The sequence below is a fragment of the Lycium ferocissimum genome, chromosome 10 (genome assembly GCF_029784015.1).
Source record: "Lycium ferocissimum isolate CSIRO_LF1 chromosome 10, AGI_CSIRO_Lferr_CH_V1, whole genome shotgun sequence".
Taxonomy (NCBI): Eukaryota; Viridiplantae; Streptophyta; class Magnoliopsida; order Solanales; family Solanaceae; genus Lycium; species Lycium ferocissimum.
Genome location: NC_081351.1, coordinates 25,935,972 through 25,950,951, shown reverse-complemented (window position 1 = coordinate 25,950,951; position 14,980 = coordinate 25,935,972). Strand labels below are relative to the sequence as shown.

General features: G+C 30.9%; 2 protein-coding genes across 2 annotated transcripts; one reads left to right on the top strand and one right to left on the bottom strand.

The window, feature by feature from the left end:
• Positions 1-4,876: 4,876 nt before the first annotated feature.
• On the top strand, positions 4,877-10,392 carry LOC132032996 (uncharacterized). The gene is made up of 4 exons (XM_059422830.1): positions 4,877-5,190; positions 6,056-6,262; positions 9,547-9,744; positions 10,029-10,392. Exons 1-4 carry the CDS (start codon positions 4,924-4,926, stop codon positions 10,167-10,169), a joined length of 813 nt encoding a protein of 270 aa, XP_059278813.1. The 5' UTR covers positions 4,877-4,923; the 3' UTR covers positions 10,170-10,392.
• Positions 10,393-10,777: 385 nt separating this feature from the next.
• LOC132032995 (probable trehalose-phosphate phosphatase 6) lies at positions 10,778-14,980 on the bottom strand. The gene is made up of 10 exons (XM_059422829.1): positions 14,900-14,980; positions 14,142-14,223; positions 13,813-13,953; positions 12,817-12,888; positions 12,615-12,710; positions 12,451-12,507; positions 12,232-12,333; positions 11,807-11,884; positions 11,549-11,689; positions 10,778-11,129 (listed from the first exon to the last, which is right to left on the bottom strand). The coding sequence occupies exons 2-10, from the start codon at positions 14,208-14,210 to the stop codon at positions 10,983-10,985; spliced, it is 903 nt and encodes a 300-aa protein (XP_059278812.1). The 5' UTR covers positions 14,211-14,223; positions 14,900-14,980; the 3' UTR covers positions 10,778-10,982.

Here is a 14,980-nt window from a genome sequence, read left to right as displayed (position 1 = left end):
CTGATATTAGAGTAGCAATTTAATAGGCTGAACGAAAATGCGTCCAATCTCTTACAACACTTGCAATATCCTGAATTTAGCAAAGTCTAATTCAGATTGCTAATTTTGCCCAACTTAAAGTTAAAAGTACATGTGATGAGTAATAATTTTAATTGCTGATTGAGGACAAGCATGTATGACAACTAGCTAAAAAGCAAGCCAACTTTCTGTATATATTATTTGGAACCACAGTAAATAGCAACCCTACTTGTTCAACAATCAAACAACAAAAAGGGAAAACAGGAGTTTAACTTCTATGAGCTCATCATTAGGACATAAAAGGGGTGAGTTGAGTCGTACTAAATTTTCGAGGTCTCTTAAAAATTTGCCTAACTTCAGTTCAAAAGAACCCAGTGCTTTACGTGTTGCTAGTCAACTAGTGAAACCAACAATAACATGTAACACGCGACATATAGTCATACAAGCACATACAAGTCGGTAAAAACTTACCGCCCGCGCTGGGTATTTGCACCAAACTAGTGTAATTTACTTTAGTTAAGTAATTTAATGTAGTAAATATATACATTTACTAACCATGGTTAAGTAATGTTATCATATATTCGTACACATGGCATGTATCCATTAATTTAGTCTAAACCCGGTTCAAATACGTTTTTACCCCATACAAGTCCAGTTAGCTTCACACAATAAACACTCCTGGGCTTCAACACTAACTCGAATTAATATCCAGTCTATTTTGTTTACTCCATTAATTATCAAAACACTCTAGAATCAGCAACTTTGTTTGGTACAATCATTAAAGAAGACTTAGAGCCCGTCTGAATTAGCTGGAAAAAAAAATGGCTTTTAAGCATAAGTGTTTAAAGTACTTTTAAGTACTGAAAGTTATTTTATAAATAGCGATTCGTGTTTGGATAAAAGTCTTTAAAAAGGTTTTCAAGAAATGTAGTATTGGAATTAACATAAAATATAAGGGATAAATGGGTAAAGTTGTTGGTCAAATCAAAATGGCTTTTAAGCCAAAAAAAAAAAAAGGTTAGGGTTGAGCAACTTCTTGGTTTTGGCTTATTTTAAGCACTTTTTAACTTAATGTAAGTTGTTTTCTATTTTTATCAAACACTTAAATAAGTTAAAAATGGCTTATAAGCAGATTTGACCAGCTTATAAGCAAATGGGCTCTTAAAATATATAATATAAAACTCGCTATAACAAGTTAATTCAGTAATATAAATATAAATTAAGTGATCTACTATATCAAGTTAAAACTGTACTGATAGTGTATAATATAAATTACACTTTTAGTGTATACTATAAGCAATGGCGAATTGCGAATCGATAGCACAAGCTATGGTTTCACAGGAACCGAGTAGTTTTAACCGAGATCTTGAATATGTATTAAGAAATATGTTAAGTATCTATAATTATTTAATTATGAATTCAGTTATTATTGAATATTAATTTGAAGTCGTTAATGGAAATCTTAAATTTCAAATTCCAGATACTATAAGTTAAATTAAAAGAATGACATAAGGTGGGGGGCCTTTTTTTTTTTTTTTTTTTTTTTGGGCCAGATTAATGAATAGCTGAAAAGTTTGTTGAGTAGAAGCTAAGTGAGAAACTAACACTAGTACAATATATAAGATAGCAACAAAAGAGAGAAATTAATAAAATGATTGGTTACCAACTTTAATTGTCACATGGGAGGTTTAATTTGTACTAGCTTTTCATTTAGGAGCGGCTCCTTATAAAGTAAATGATATAGACTTTACGGTTAAATGGGACCAATTTCATAGTTTTGTAACTCGTAGAATAGTAATAATTTGGCACATGCATGCAATTCTCCTAACATGTGCCAACCATATTAGTGACTACTTTAATTTAGCGTGTTTTAAAGTTTATATAACCAATATAATCGGTGCAAGGCTGAAAGATTTAATATTATTAATCACCTCAAAATTACTATTTCATTAGTTTCTCGTTTCCTTTAATCAGGACCTTAATTATCCAATTCGTAGGAGAGTTATATACCTTAAATTTTTGAGAGACGAAACCTACTTTGCGTAGACATCCTTTTCCGCTCCTTGTAATTTATTACTTCATGAGAAAATGAAGTAATATTTCAATATAAATACTCGTTTTGAGATTAAGGGGTTTATTTTTGCGGAAGGGGATGGTAGTAATCACGACTTACAACACTAGTAACAGTGGCGGAGCCAGGATTTTCATCCAGGGGGTTCAAAAATTCCAAAGAGGTAAATATACGAAGAAGTCAGGGGGTTCAACATCTACTATATAGACATAATAAAATAATTTTAACTTTGAAAATACACTGTAATTTTTCACCGAGGGACCCCCTGGACATAAGCTGGCTCCGCCCCTGACTAGTAATCATGAATCGTCACGATAAATGAATGAAATTTCTCTGTCCACAACCTAGAACTTTTCTAGATGTAGAAAATGTATTGGCTACTTAGACCCCTATTTATAGTTGGCCTATGAGAAACATGGTCCACGAATGATGCCCTCTTAATTACAAATATGAATGTCTGCAATAATGCGTAATAATAACTGGAGAAAGTCTCGGGATCTTCCGTAACAGTTGTCTGCTAGGCTCAGAGGCGAATCCAGGATTTCAAGAGAATAAGTTCACCTTAGAATTTTTTTAAAAAAAAAAAAAAACAAACAAGACACAAAAGTGCATTTAGTTGGGTTCGATCCCACTACCTTAAGGGATTAAAGGTAGCACTTAGCCTGTGCTCCATTCAAAGATAGTTTAACCATGTGTTCATTCAGTTAATATTAGATATATTTTAAGAATTATATACATAATATATCGAGTTTAGTCGGGTGACCATGTGTTCACGTGACCCATTTTTAATACATGGATTCGCCCCTGGCTGGGCTTCCTCGCACATGACTGGTAAATTAGCACGCTTCCTTGGATCCTCGTAGCCATCATCTCCGGAGGCTACAAACAAGGCCAGTTCCTTCACTAGCCATGCATACTTGCCCGCAGTGGCGAATCCAGGATTTATATTAAGGGGCGTAAAAAAATATAGATATGTCATGACCCAGGTTTGAACACGGGACCGTAGGAAATTTTTGCAACTCCTTAACCACTGAGCTATACCTTCAACTTGTGTCAAGGGATGTCAACACCGGTATATATACGTATAAAACCAAAATTTCACATATCTATACAATATAATTTTCTGGCGAAGGGGTGTCGCTTCCTCGGGCATAGGTAGCTCAAACTCTGCTTGCCTGATGCCTCTCACTTGCTGACTCCAGTTTGATTTGTCACTCCACTACCACGTGTCAACAGCCGATACGACTACTTGAAATTTCCAAATTTTACCCAATACAGTAAATACCTATAGTATTATTATTACATGTCTAAGCAATTTAATTAACAATGAAGTTATTGTTAATTATGAATGGATAATAGCTAAAATATAAATAAACAAAAGAACTAAATGAAATGCCCTATAGATGTAAAGGCGTCTTGAACTAGGAGCTACTAGCTAGCAGTAGTTTTTGCCGCGTCCCAGTATAAAGACGGTATTGTGATTTTTGGTTATATATGCAAAAACCAGGCACACAAAAACAAATAAAAAAGGCACAGCATCTGGTAATACTATAGGACAAAAAAGCAGTTCAACACTTATCCAAATTGCCAAATTGGTAAACAAACACATCATTCTCTTTTGTAATAAATTCATAGTAGTAGTATATATCTCGCGAAAAGGTCGATAACAATTAGAGAGATAAGAATTGTTCCATCTTTGCGCACATGTATTTGGTGAAAAACCATTACAAGAATAATAACCAAACAAAGGATATAGTACTAGTTAATTATTGTGCCGTCCTATTCTTAATAGTAATTAAGTATTTCTATGTAGCATTAGCGGTGAAAGATGAAAAATATAATTGGTTGCTCAATCCTTCACCTGATGGCACAAAAAATGCTCCAATTACATAGTTATTTATAAAATTAAAATTAAATGATAATAGTTATTTTTGAGCCGAGGATTTATCAGAAACAACATCCTCTGCACAACGTCGAGGTACGAGTGAAAAGGATGTGTGCTTTCTACCCTCTCCGCACTCCCGCTTTATTAATTACACCTGAGTATGTTGTTTAATATAGTAATTTTTTAATTACATAGTAAAAAGATGACCAACAAACGCTATTAACATCCGTTATAAGGGTTCGTAAAATTTGCAAAATTCAATATTTTGCAATCGAATTCTATATTTACAAAAAAAAATAGTTATTACGGATATAATAGCAAATTCTAAATTTAAACTCCATACATCATGTCTTAAAATTATGAGTTCAAAATTTGCTATTTGTTCACACACACATATAAATTCCAGAGTAAATATTGAATTCCATTAAATCTAACTTAAAACTGCGTACTATAATATAATAAATAGCTAGAGTTAAATAGGGCCCTTATGGACATTTTTTTTTTTTTTTTTGGCCTTTTTCCAAAAAAAATCAAAACAACGTTTTATAATATATTAAACTGACTTTTTGAAAAAGTGAATTTTGACCAGTTTTAAAGTGAATTCCTTTTTTACTCATAAAATTTCTGTTATTTTCATATTAAATACATGTCTAAAAAATTTCCCTTTTTTTAGATATCATTTTTCAATTTTTTCAAATATCACAATTTTTATGTTCACACTACACAGTAATATACCGTTATTTCTGCACCCAGAGTCCATAAAATATTTAAATTTAATTGAAACCGCCGCTGGCAGCATATGGAATCAAGAATACCGCCGTCAATTAAAATCAAGTACTTTAGTGTAGCTTCTAGAGTTAGAACTACTATATAAACCATGTGACTACTCCCTCATCTTCTTATTCTTATTGTTTAGAGAAGAAAAAATATTTACAAGTACCAAAATAGAATGTGCATAGCAGTGTTTATATGGCAAGGTGATAGTAGATATTCATTAGTGTTATTGCTTAACAGAGATGAATATCATAATAGGCCAACAAAGGCAGTTCATAGATGGGAAGGTGGAGAAATTGTTGGTGGTAGAGATGAAGTTGGTGGTGGTACTTGGTTGGCTTCTTCAAGAAATGGTAAATTGGCTTTTCTTACTAATGTTTTGGAAGTTGATACTATTCCTCATGCCAAAACCAGAGGTGACCTCCCTGTCCGGTTTCTTCAGGTACGATAATTATTTATATTATCAGCGTATATAAGTTAAAAGGTCATAAGACCTTAGCAAGTATGTCTGATCTTTCATCTTGATTCAGAGTTGATTTCTCAGATCGTCGCTAAACTAGTAGTTTAGAATCAAAGATTTTTTAGATAATAACTATTAGTTGAGTGACAATATGAGAAATCAACCTTCTTGATTCATATATCTTGAGCTTAAATTCTTCTCTATATCATTTATTATTATATTCAACTTATTGTTACTGATAACATAATAAAAAAATTACGTTATTGGTGTTATTTAACTTGTTAAAAAAAGTTACTTGCCTCATTTTGAAAGTTACTAGATTCACTCATTACATATAGTTACTTTTGAATTATCTAATGGTGTTAAAAAATGAAGTTGTCGATTTGTGGAAGTTAAACACTTTTTTATTTAATTGGTTACGTCAGGATTAGTAAGGTAAAATTCAATTATATTGTTTATGCTTCTCTCTTTTGAAGATTTATTTATTAAGAATAAATGAGTTATTGTGACTCTTGCCAATTGGTACATCTGCTTAAAAAAAAAAAAAAAAAAAAAATAGAGTTACAACGGCATTGGCATGAGTAGTGGTGGATGTAGTTTTTGATTTTTGACATGAAATATTCCAACCAATACTAAATTTTGAATTCAAATTCAGAGTTATCATAAGTTCAGTGCTAAAAATTTATGAGTCGAACTCACTAAACTTAAATTCTGAGTTCGTCTCTAGACATGAAAGATGTTAACAATCGTCCTTATTGGACAACTCAATGGTCAATAGATCGAGATTCAAATTGTAGTAAATGGCGAATTTATAATTTGATATTGTAAATTTGATGGTTATATGCAGAGCACAAAAAGTCCAATGGAGTTTGCAAAGGAGTTGGTGAATGAAGGGAATGAATACAACGGATTTAATTTAATTTTAGCAGACATTGAAACTAAGAAAATGGTGTACGTAACAAACAGGCCCAAAGGTGAGCCCATGGTCATACAAGAAGTCCATCCAGGTATTCATGTGCTGTCCAATGCAAAACTGGACTCTCCTTGGCCCAAGGTAAGAATTTTAATGGGCTTTCTACACATTTGACCGTTTGGCCCCTAGCCGACATACATAAATTATATATAGGTAAAATTTCTTAAATGACTACCTTATTGTAGCTTCCTACCATTTGTAGCTACCCTTTTTAATATTACCATTCGTAGCTAAAAATCGGTTGATTTGTGTATGTTTTCGCATGTATTTGTTGCCGCAAATACATGAGCATGCTTGATAAAAAAAAGGAACAGGCTCCTTTATTTTAGGCTGTAACGGTGGTGGTATTAAATGAGTAATTAAGATATTTTTTTACCTTCTTTTCCGCAAAATCTCCTGTAATATTCCCTTTCCTTACACATTTCTCTTCTTCCATGCATTCTTCAACATTCAAACGTAAAAATTCAAATTTCAAATTAAATCTTCAACACCTCTGAAAATACATTGACAAAACAAACACGATTAATCAACAGCCAATGTATTTGAAGTTTTCAATATTGATTTCGTTTTTTATTTACCCATGTATTTGATAGCATAACTAATGTATTTGACGTTTCCAATCAAACTCCATGTATTTTATATTAAATATCATGTATTTGTGTGAGTAACAATTTGCACCACCCATGTATTTAGTGGTAATGTATTTGAAGTTTTCAATATTGATTTCGTTTTTTATTTACCCATGTATTTGATAGCATAACTAATGTATTTGAAGTTTCGAATCAAACCCCATGTATTTTAAATTAAATCTCATGTATTTGTGTGAGTAACAATTTGCATCACCCATGTATTTGAAGGGATTAATTTGAACAAAATACATAAATATATAGAAACTTACCATGTATTTGCGTCACCCGTGTATTTAAAACTAGATGAACTGATGGAATTAATTTAAACAAAATACACAAATATATAGAAAAACTTACAAAAATACACCAACAACCACAACAATTGGTAGTTATATCATAGAACATACACAAATATATATATTTTTCGTCTTCTCAAAACCCTAAAAAACTTTTTCTCTCCCCTTCTCTCGTGTGCGCTGCCATAACCACCACCATGGCCTGAAGCAAAAACAATCACTTCCACCAAGTTGATTTTGTGGAAGAATAATAACACAAATAGCGAAAATTTCACGAAACAAAGGAGATGGGATAGAACGTGAGTACTTTAAGGCTTCTTTTTCCTTTTTTTTTTGAAAAAAAGAAAAAGAAAGAATACGACGAATCTTCGTGATTGGTGAGAATGAAAGTGAAATTTTTGCAGAAGGGTGAAGAGAGGAAGAAGACGATCATAAAAGTAAGAAGTTATGAAAAAGGAGAAAGAATGGTAATGTATATTAAGTGATTAATATTGTTACCATTAAAAGGGGATATGGGATTGGGGGTGCTAATTTTTAGGTGTATTTGTGAAATGGTAATTCAAAAATTCTTGTGTAGCTATAATAGTTAAATTAGAAAAGTATTTAGTTATTATTAGTAATTAAAATAAAAGGTAGTTATTATCACTAATTATGTATTAGAAGTAGCTATAACACGTAAAAATTCCTATATATTAATTATACATGGCTGTTATATACACTAGTTGCATTGAGGCCCGTGCTAACACCGGGCCCAAACTCATCATATAAAAATAGTAATTTTAATTAAGAAAATATAACTTGTGTCACATTTTTCTACTGCATAATTAACTTAATCTAATGTTACATTAATCTTTTCTTGTTGATAAGTCTTTAAAATTATTAGTTTCCTAGTCACAAATTGAATATTTTTTTTAAAGAAAAAATTATTTATGAGGAAGTTTGGAAGGAGATTTAATAGATACAAAGGAAAGCAAAAATTCAATATTCTATGAATAACATGATTTAAAGTATGAAAATAATTACGATTCGGTGAGGATCATAAATTGAAAAACATTAGCATTTTTATGAATTTGTGTGCAGTTAATTTTTTGAGAAAATTACGCTGTATGTCAATTAGGGTAACAATGCTACCAAAAGTAACCCATTTTTTCAATTCTTACAAAAAATGACCCAAATTTTCTGTATATGTTTGTATATATTTGTATATGTTGGTATAAGTATTTGTATATGTTGGGCTATTTTTTGCAATGTAAGTTTTGGGTTATTTTTTTGCAATGTAAGTGACCAACTTGTATATTTATGAAATTTTCCCTAATTTTTTTAGTATAAATGGAAATAATTATTTTGGTATTTATTAAGTTTTAGTTTCACTCATAATTTTATGTGACAAGGTTTTATGCTAGTTAAATATGGCGATTTAAGCTTAATTTTAAACGAAATTAAGGGAAAGATAAAACCATAAAATGAACCTCAATAATCAATTTAATTCTTCATGTATATTTTTTGTGCTTAAAAATATTCATTCTTATTTAACCAAATAAGAGATTTAAAAAAAAAAAAAGATTGTGTTGACTGATAATACTACATTCATTTTCAACACTATATGACACCAATTAATAACTTTTACTTTTAGTATTTGTAATACATCATAGATCGTTCAAAGGTGATGGATAAAATTGTTCACAAAATCTTCTTATACAGTTTAAAAAAATTAGTTAGGAAAAAAATCAATTACAAGAGAATCGTAATGATTCAACACGAATACAATATGACTTTATACAATCACTAAAATTCAAGATAGTTATAACTTCTTCAAAATGATAATTGAAATATATGTGTTTCTAATATTATATATATATATATATAATTTATGTGACACCATTTGACTTGGCACAAAGCTTAAAAAATAAAGGAAGACTTTTGAAATTTGTGGTCTAAAACAAACATTAGACACTTGTGAGTACTGTAAATCATTTCATTAAGGCAAAAGGAAAATTTTAAAGTTAAATTGTTTCTAATTATAAAAAGGTAACTTTTTTTAGGACAGACTAAAAAGGAAAGGGTGCAACATAAATTGAGACAGATGAAATAAAAGATAAGAAAAAACCATAAAGTTACACCAATTAAAAAGGCCTACGTGGATTGTCTTAAGAAAATGAACGAGGCAAAAAAATGAGAATTCAAAAGTTAAAAGTGAAATCCACGTGGAGGAGCTTCATAGGATCAATTGGTATTGTGAGGATGACAAAATTTCTTAGATTGTCGCTTATATACTACAGTAATATACTACACAGTACATCCATTCTTTTGTTTGGCGATTGTGCTACTTGAAAACCCCGACTTCAATTTAAGTAGCTATGACTAATAATCATTGTCATATTTTATTTTATTTTATCATGTGATTTGAAGTTTATTTTCTATATTTGATTGTTAATTTCAGGCTCAGAGGTTGAAATTGAATTTTAAAACAATGTTGGATGTATACAGAGCAAGTAATGAACAAATTAGCGTCAAAGAGATGATAGAAAACTTGATGAGGGACACCACCCAAGCTGAGAAAAGCAAATTGCCTCGTATTTGTTCTTCAGATTGGGAATTGGGACTTAGCTCCATATTTGTCGAAGTAGACACTCCATTGGTAATTGATATTTTTCAGCAATATGAATAATTTATTTATTCAGTTTTAAACTTGAAGAATGATAAAGGTTAAAATAAACTGACGATCAATATAAAAATAATTAACTTATGATAAATTGTCCAATAAGTACAAGTGATATAATCAGCTCCAACGAGTTTGAGATTGAAGTGTGCTTTCTATGATAGAGACTTGTGAAAATTGACATTTTGATAATCAAATTTCATGCATTTTCTTTCTTACTATAAAATGTTTCAGCAACTTGTTTTTGTGGTGTAAATTTGTAGGGGGTTTATGGCACTAGAAGTACAACAGCATTGACAGTTGAAGTGGGAGGAAAAGTAAGCTTTTATGAGTTGTGCCTTGAGAACAACTTGTGGAAAGAGCAAATTGTCAACTATTGGATTGAAAAGCTCCAAATGCAATAGATGTCAAATTTCATATATTTGTTGGACAATTGATGTTGAGATATGTTGCATTTTCATGTTTTGTTTTCTAAATTCAAATAACATCAAGTGACTATTGTCTTTGTATTGCATTTGCAATTTTTTTTCCTCTTTAGTTTTCATTTTCTTTTTGGATTTTGTTATCCATACTTGTAATCAGGCAAGGATAATTATTTTATTTTATTTTAATGACTATTTCTAATTATGTGAAATCATGCAAATTCTATGCTCCCCCAAACCTCTAACATGCTCTTTTTTGAGATTGTACCACAATTTGAGGAGTTGGAAAGATATTATTACTTATTAGTAAGAATACTCTCCCCTTTTTCTCTATTTTTCATTATTTGTTATTTTGATATTGTTCGTCTGTACATTCTTTGTGCATCACAATGCCTCATTCTGTAATCGATTGCAGAGCAACCTTTTGCCTTTACAGACAAGGCTTTGTTTGCCGTTGAAAATGGCAAATTACAGAGGGAGCGACAAGAGAGAGATATTATCCAAAATGGCGCGAAACATTAGTAGCAATGGATGCAGCAATATTTGGCAAATGCGATTTATAAATTGCATATAGGAAATGATACTATAACTGCCTTCGTCAAACGTGACTTATAATTGCATTGGTCGAACGTAACACTTTTAAAAAATGCAACTTGTTAAACGCATTTATCAAACACAACTTATAAATCACATTCATGATAGCATTTAGCAAAAAAGACTTATAGAGAACTTTGTTCGAATTATGACCTCTTGATCACTTAACTATTATGTTGAAGACATGTAAATAACTTAAATCTACGAAGTAGTACTATTGCTCCAAATCACTAGACCTAACAAAAACTCCATAACTTCCTTTGGTTCACGTAAAGAGTATAAAGCCTTGGTGTCTTTTGGAGCAGCAGAAACAACTATTGAAAAACCTTGTCCTCTTTTCCTTAATACCTGCAAGTATTTCATATATTAACTTAGAGTAAAATCATTTAAAAAAAAAAAAATAGATATGACAGAAGACATATCCAACATATGCAAAGAGAAAAATCATTCATAAATTTGGAGAAGAAATTTTATGGAGTATAATATACTATAAGTAACACTTATGGTCATGAATGTTACCTCCTACGTACGCTCCATTTAAATTTAAATGTACGAGAATTTTATCACTTGGCTAGTGAAGCAATTTCATTTGAAATATCTTTTATTATAAGAAATTATAATCGAGTACTTTGTGTGCTATATTAATTTGTTTTAAAAAACTGAAAAGTATTGTTTGATTCAAGCAAAAAAGTGGATGCTTTGACTTTCATACACGAACTTTTCGTTTTACATGTGAAATAGAAAGGAGCAATTTATTAATTAATTACCCTGAAAGCGTCTTCATCAGTTCGATCATCCCCAATATATATTGGGAGGACATCATCTGAATTTCCAAAACCAAGAATTTCTAAGAAATACTCCAATGCGTGACCTTTGTTCCACATAATATCTGGTCGAATCTCAAACACCTATTCACCAAAACAAATGTTTGATATATTCTTGTTAATTTAGCTTGAAATAATCAATTAATTTAAACTAGATATGACACATACAAATATTTAACAAATTCAGTGATCTTCTTTTACCTTCTTTCCAGTTGATACACGAAAGTTTTGGTATTCTTCTAACACAACTGCAATGACATTCTCAAGTGTGCCAAGGTCCTGCCATATTTAGAGTTCATATATTTAGTTAATAAATAGAGAGACGGTGACAAAATTAGAAATTTCGCTACATGTATTCAAGATTTTAATACATATACGTATAAGTAATCTATAATCTATACGTACAGTAATATAATTTTACGGCAAAAGGGTTAGTGTTTAACTTGTGACCACCCTTCGCTAGATCTAGAGACGGATTCAGTATTTAATTATTATTTTTTTTTAATTCAGTCCGCAAGATTCTTAGCACGAAACTCTTACATTTGAACCTATGCATGTGTTCATAAGCTAGGTAATATATTGAAAATTTTCACATGCAATTAAAGGTTTAATGAAGAAAAATATACCTTTGTGTGAACATGCCTAAAGTGTACAGAAATGCAGAATTTGTTGTCTTCAATATTTACGCCTTTAATACCTTTGGTTCTCTCACTCAAGATATTAAGAACCTAATAATTGAAGCACATAGGGGCAAAAATGTTAAGAGAAAGAAACAAACAATTATTGAAAAAATCCCAAACATTATTTCTTCTGATTAATTATATGCAAACCCCATGCACTCATACCTTACGTTTTTCAGGCAAGAATTCTTTTGCCGGTTGGTAGAGAACAACCTTATTATCCTAAAATTCCGAAAAAAGAACACCAACAACAAAAAAAAAAGTTAACAACCTTGGAGTTTCACAGAATACACACAAAACAACTTAGAATTCGTTGCAGAAAGAACAACCATTTCATCAAAATTTGTTGAATCCAAGGGAGCTTCAATATCTAGCCCATGACTTCCAGCATAATACACATTTTTCAGTTGTACAAAATCTTGTACCTAAAATCCCCCCCAAAAAAAAAAAGAATAAGTAGGATTAATTATAATAACTTGAATAATTTCATTTTCTGTGTCTAGGATTTATTAAAGTGTGTAAAATATTTACCCTTTCTCGTTCTCGTCCACTAATGATTGCTGTAGGAAAGCGATTAGCAACTTCACGTAGCACCATTCTCATCTGCAATTTATATGAAACCCTAACTTATCAATAATAATATCAATATGCCATAGTAATTCGATAATTATAAAAGTTATATATGCCCTCAAAAAATGTGCATGCCATCTTCTTCTTCTCTTGAGGAGTACAAAATGTAGTGCTAGAGCAAAAACAATTGTGCCGTAATTCCAAATAAATTTAAGAGGGTAACAAAGGCAGATTTAGTATTTAAGTTTATGCGTTTTAGATCCTAATACAGAAGGGCCGATAGAATATCAGTTATACAGAATAAGTGATTTTTTGAACATATAAGTAAGAGGATCTGGATTGAAGCTAATAAGTCTTGTCTATAGCTAGTGGCATAGATTCGGCTTCCCTGACCGTTTATATAAATTTTCAACGACGATCATGTGTTTTCATATAAACTAATCTCAAACAAATATACAAAATAAAAACAAAAATAAAGAACTACACACACTCTCTGTGTGTGTATCCTATTTTGTTCCATATAATGCACTTTAATTAAGTAATTCACACTCCCTCTTTTACTTTTAAAATTAAATGTCTTAGCTTGACTAGAAATGAAATAATAAGACGAGAGTAAGAAACCTTATTCTATTTAAAGAAGGATGATCAAAAAGAGGAGAAAGAGGCGATGATCTATTGGAAACAGTCTTTCTTTCATGAAAAGATTTGCATACATTCTATACCTTCCTCAGACCCACTTATGGAATTAAGTGAGTATGTTGTTGTTGGTCAAAAAGAGGAGAATATGAGATTATGAAAATCTTGAACTTCCTTTAAAAAAAGTTGGTCCGATGATCTTTTTTGACTTGGCTATTCTAAATACAGTTTTCTTTTTATAAGAAATGTGAATACAATTTTGAGACAATTAAATACAAAAAGTAAGACTAGTAAATTAAAGTTGAGAGAGCTTAAATATACCTTCTCAGTCATAAAAGCTTCTCCAGGGTTGGGCACAATATCAGACAAGGTGCCATCATAATCCAGGAAAATTACTATTTTTCTCCCTTTAGCTATGCTCGTCATTTCTTCAAATTTATCCAATGCAGAAGGATGCTCCATCTGAATGAGAAATTAATTTGTTCAAAATTCAAAGTTAGTACTACTAATATATAATAATCAGAATTAACATCTTCCCCTTCAGATTAGAGTATAAAAATAAAATTCAAAGTTAGTACTACTAATATATAATAATCAGAATTAACATCTTCCCCTTCAGATTAGAGTATAAAAATGAAAAAAAGACTGACCAGCCAAGAAGTATACTCAATTGAGAAAGCATTTTCACATTCAGTCGATGAGAATCTTGGCAATCCCATATCTTTAATCAACCTGAAACAAATAATTGATCTAAATGTCACAATAAGAACAGTCCGTATCTTTCATTTTTTCCTATGACAGCAGTGTCCGAACCAACTGATATGTATCTCGATTATTTTACCACTACATATCTCCCCACAAGTAATTAATAGTAACTCGTTTCACACCAAGACATACGCAGATGGTCGGGAGGACTAAGCCTTTTTTTTTTTGTTTTTTTTTTTTTTGTCAATGCTAGAAGTTGGACTTTGATCTTCAAGATTTTCACTTACTTCATTGATCCTTGCTCATATAACTATTTCTTTTGGTGTTGAGATTATGTGTTCATATAACTATTTCTTTTCGTGTGGAGTTATGTCCAATAGCCATTTCTTTACAATTAGACATAGTTGTTAATATGGATACTGTTAATTACACATAGTTGTTAATATTGATACTTTTAATTAGACATAGTTGTTAATATTGATACTTTTAATTTGGTGAAGTTTACAGCAAGCATGTCTGAAGAACAGTGTAAAGAAATACTACTACTACTAATTAAACAACCCGCCCCTTTTCAAGAAAATTCACATATATGGCTGTAGTAACTTGATAATTGAACCAAAACACATGTCGCTTATCTAAAGTATATGCTACAATTAAGACTAGGAAATCACATCACATACAAAGAAAAAGAAAAAAAAAATACCTTATAGTACAGTTTATGGAGAGGGAATTCTGTCTTTTGCAACAAGTTCTTTTGTGTTTAATTTCTCTGTCGGAGAAGAGG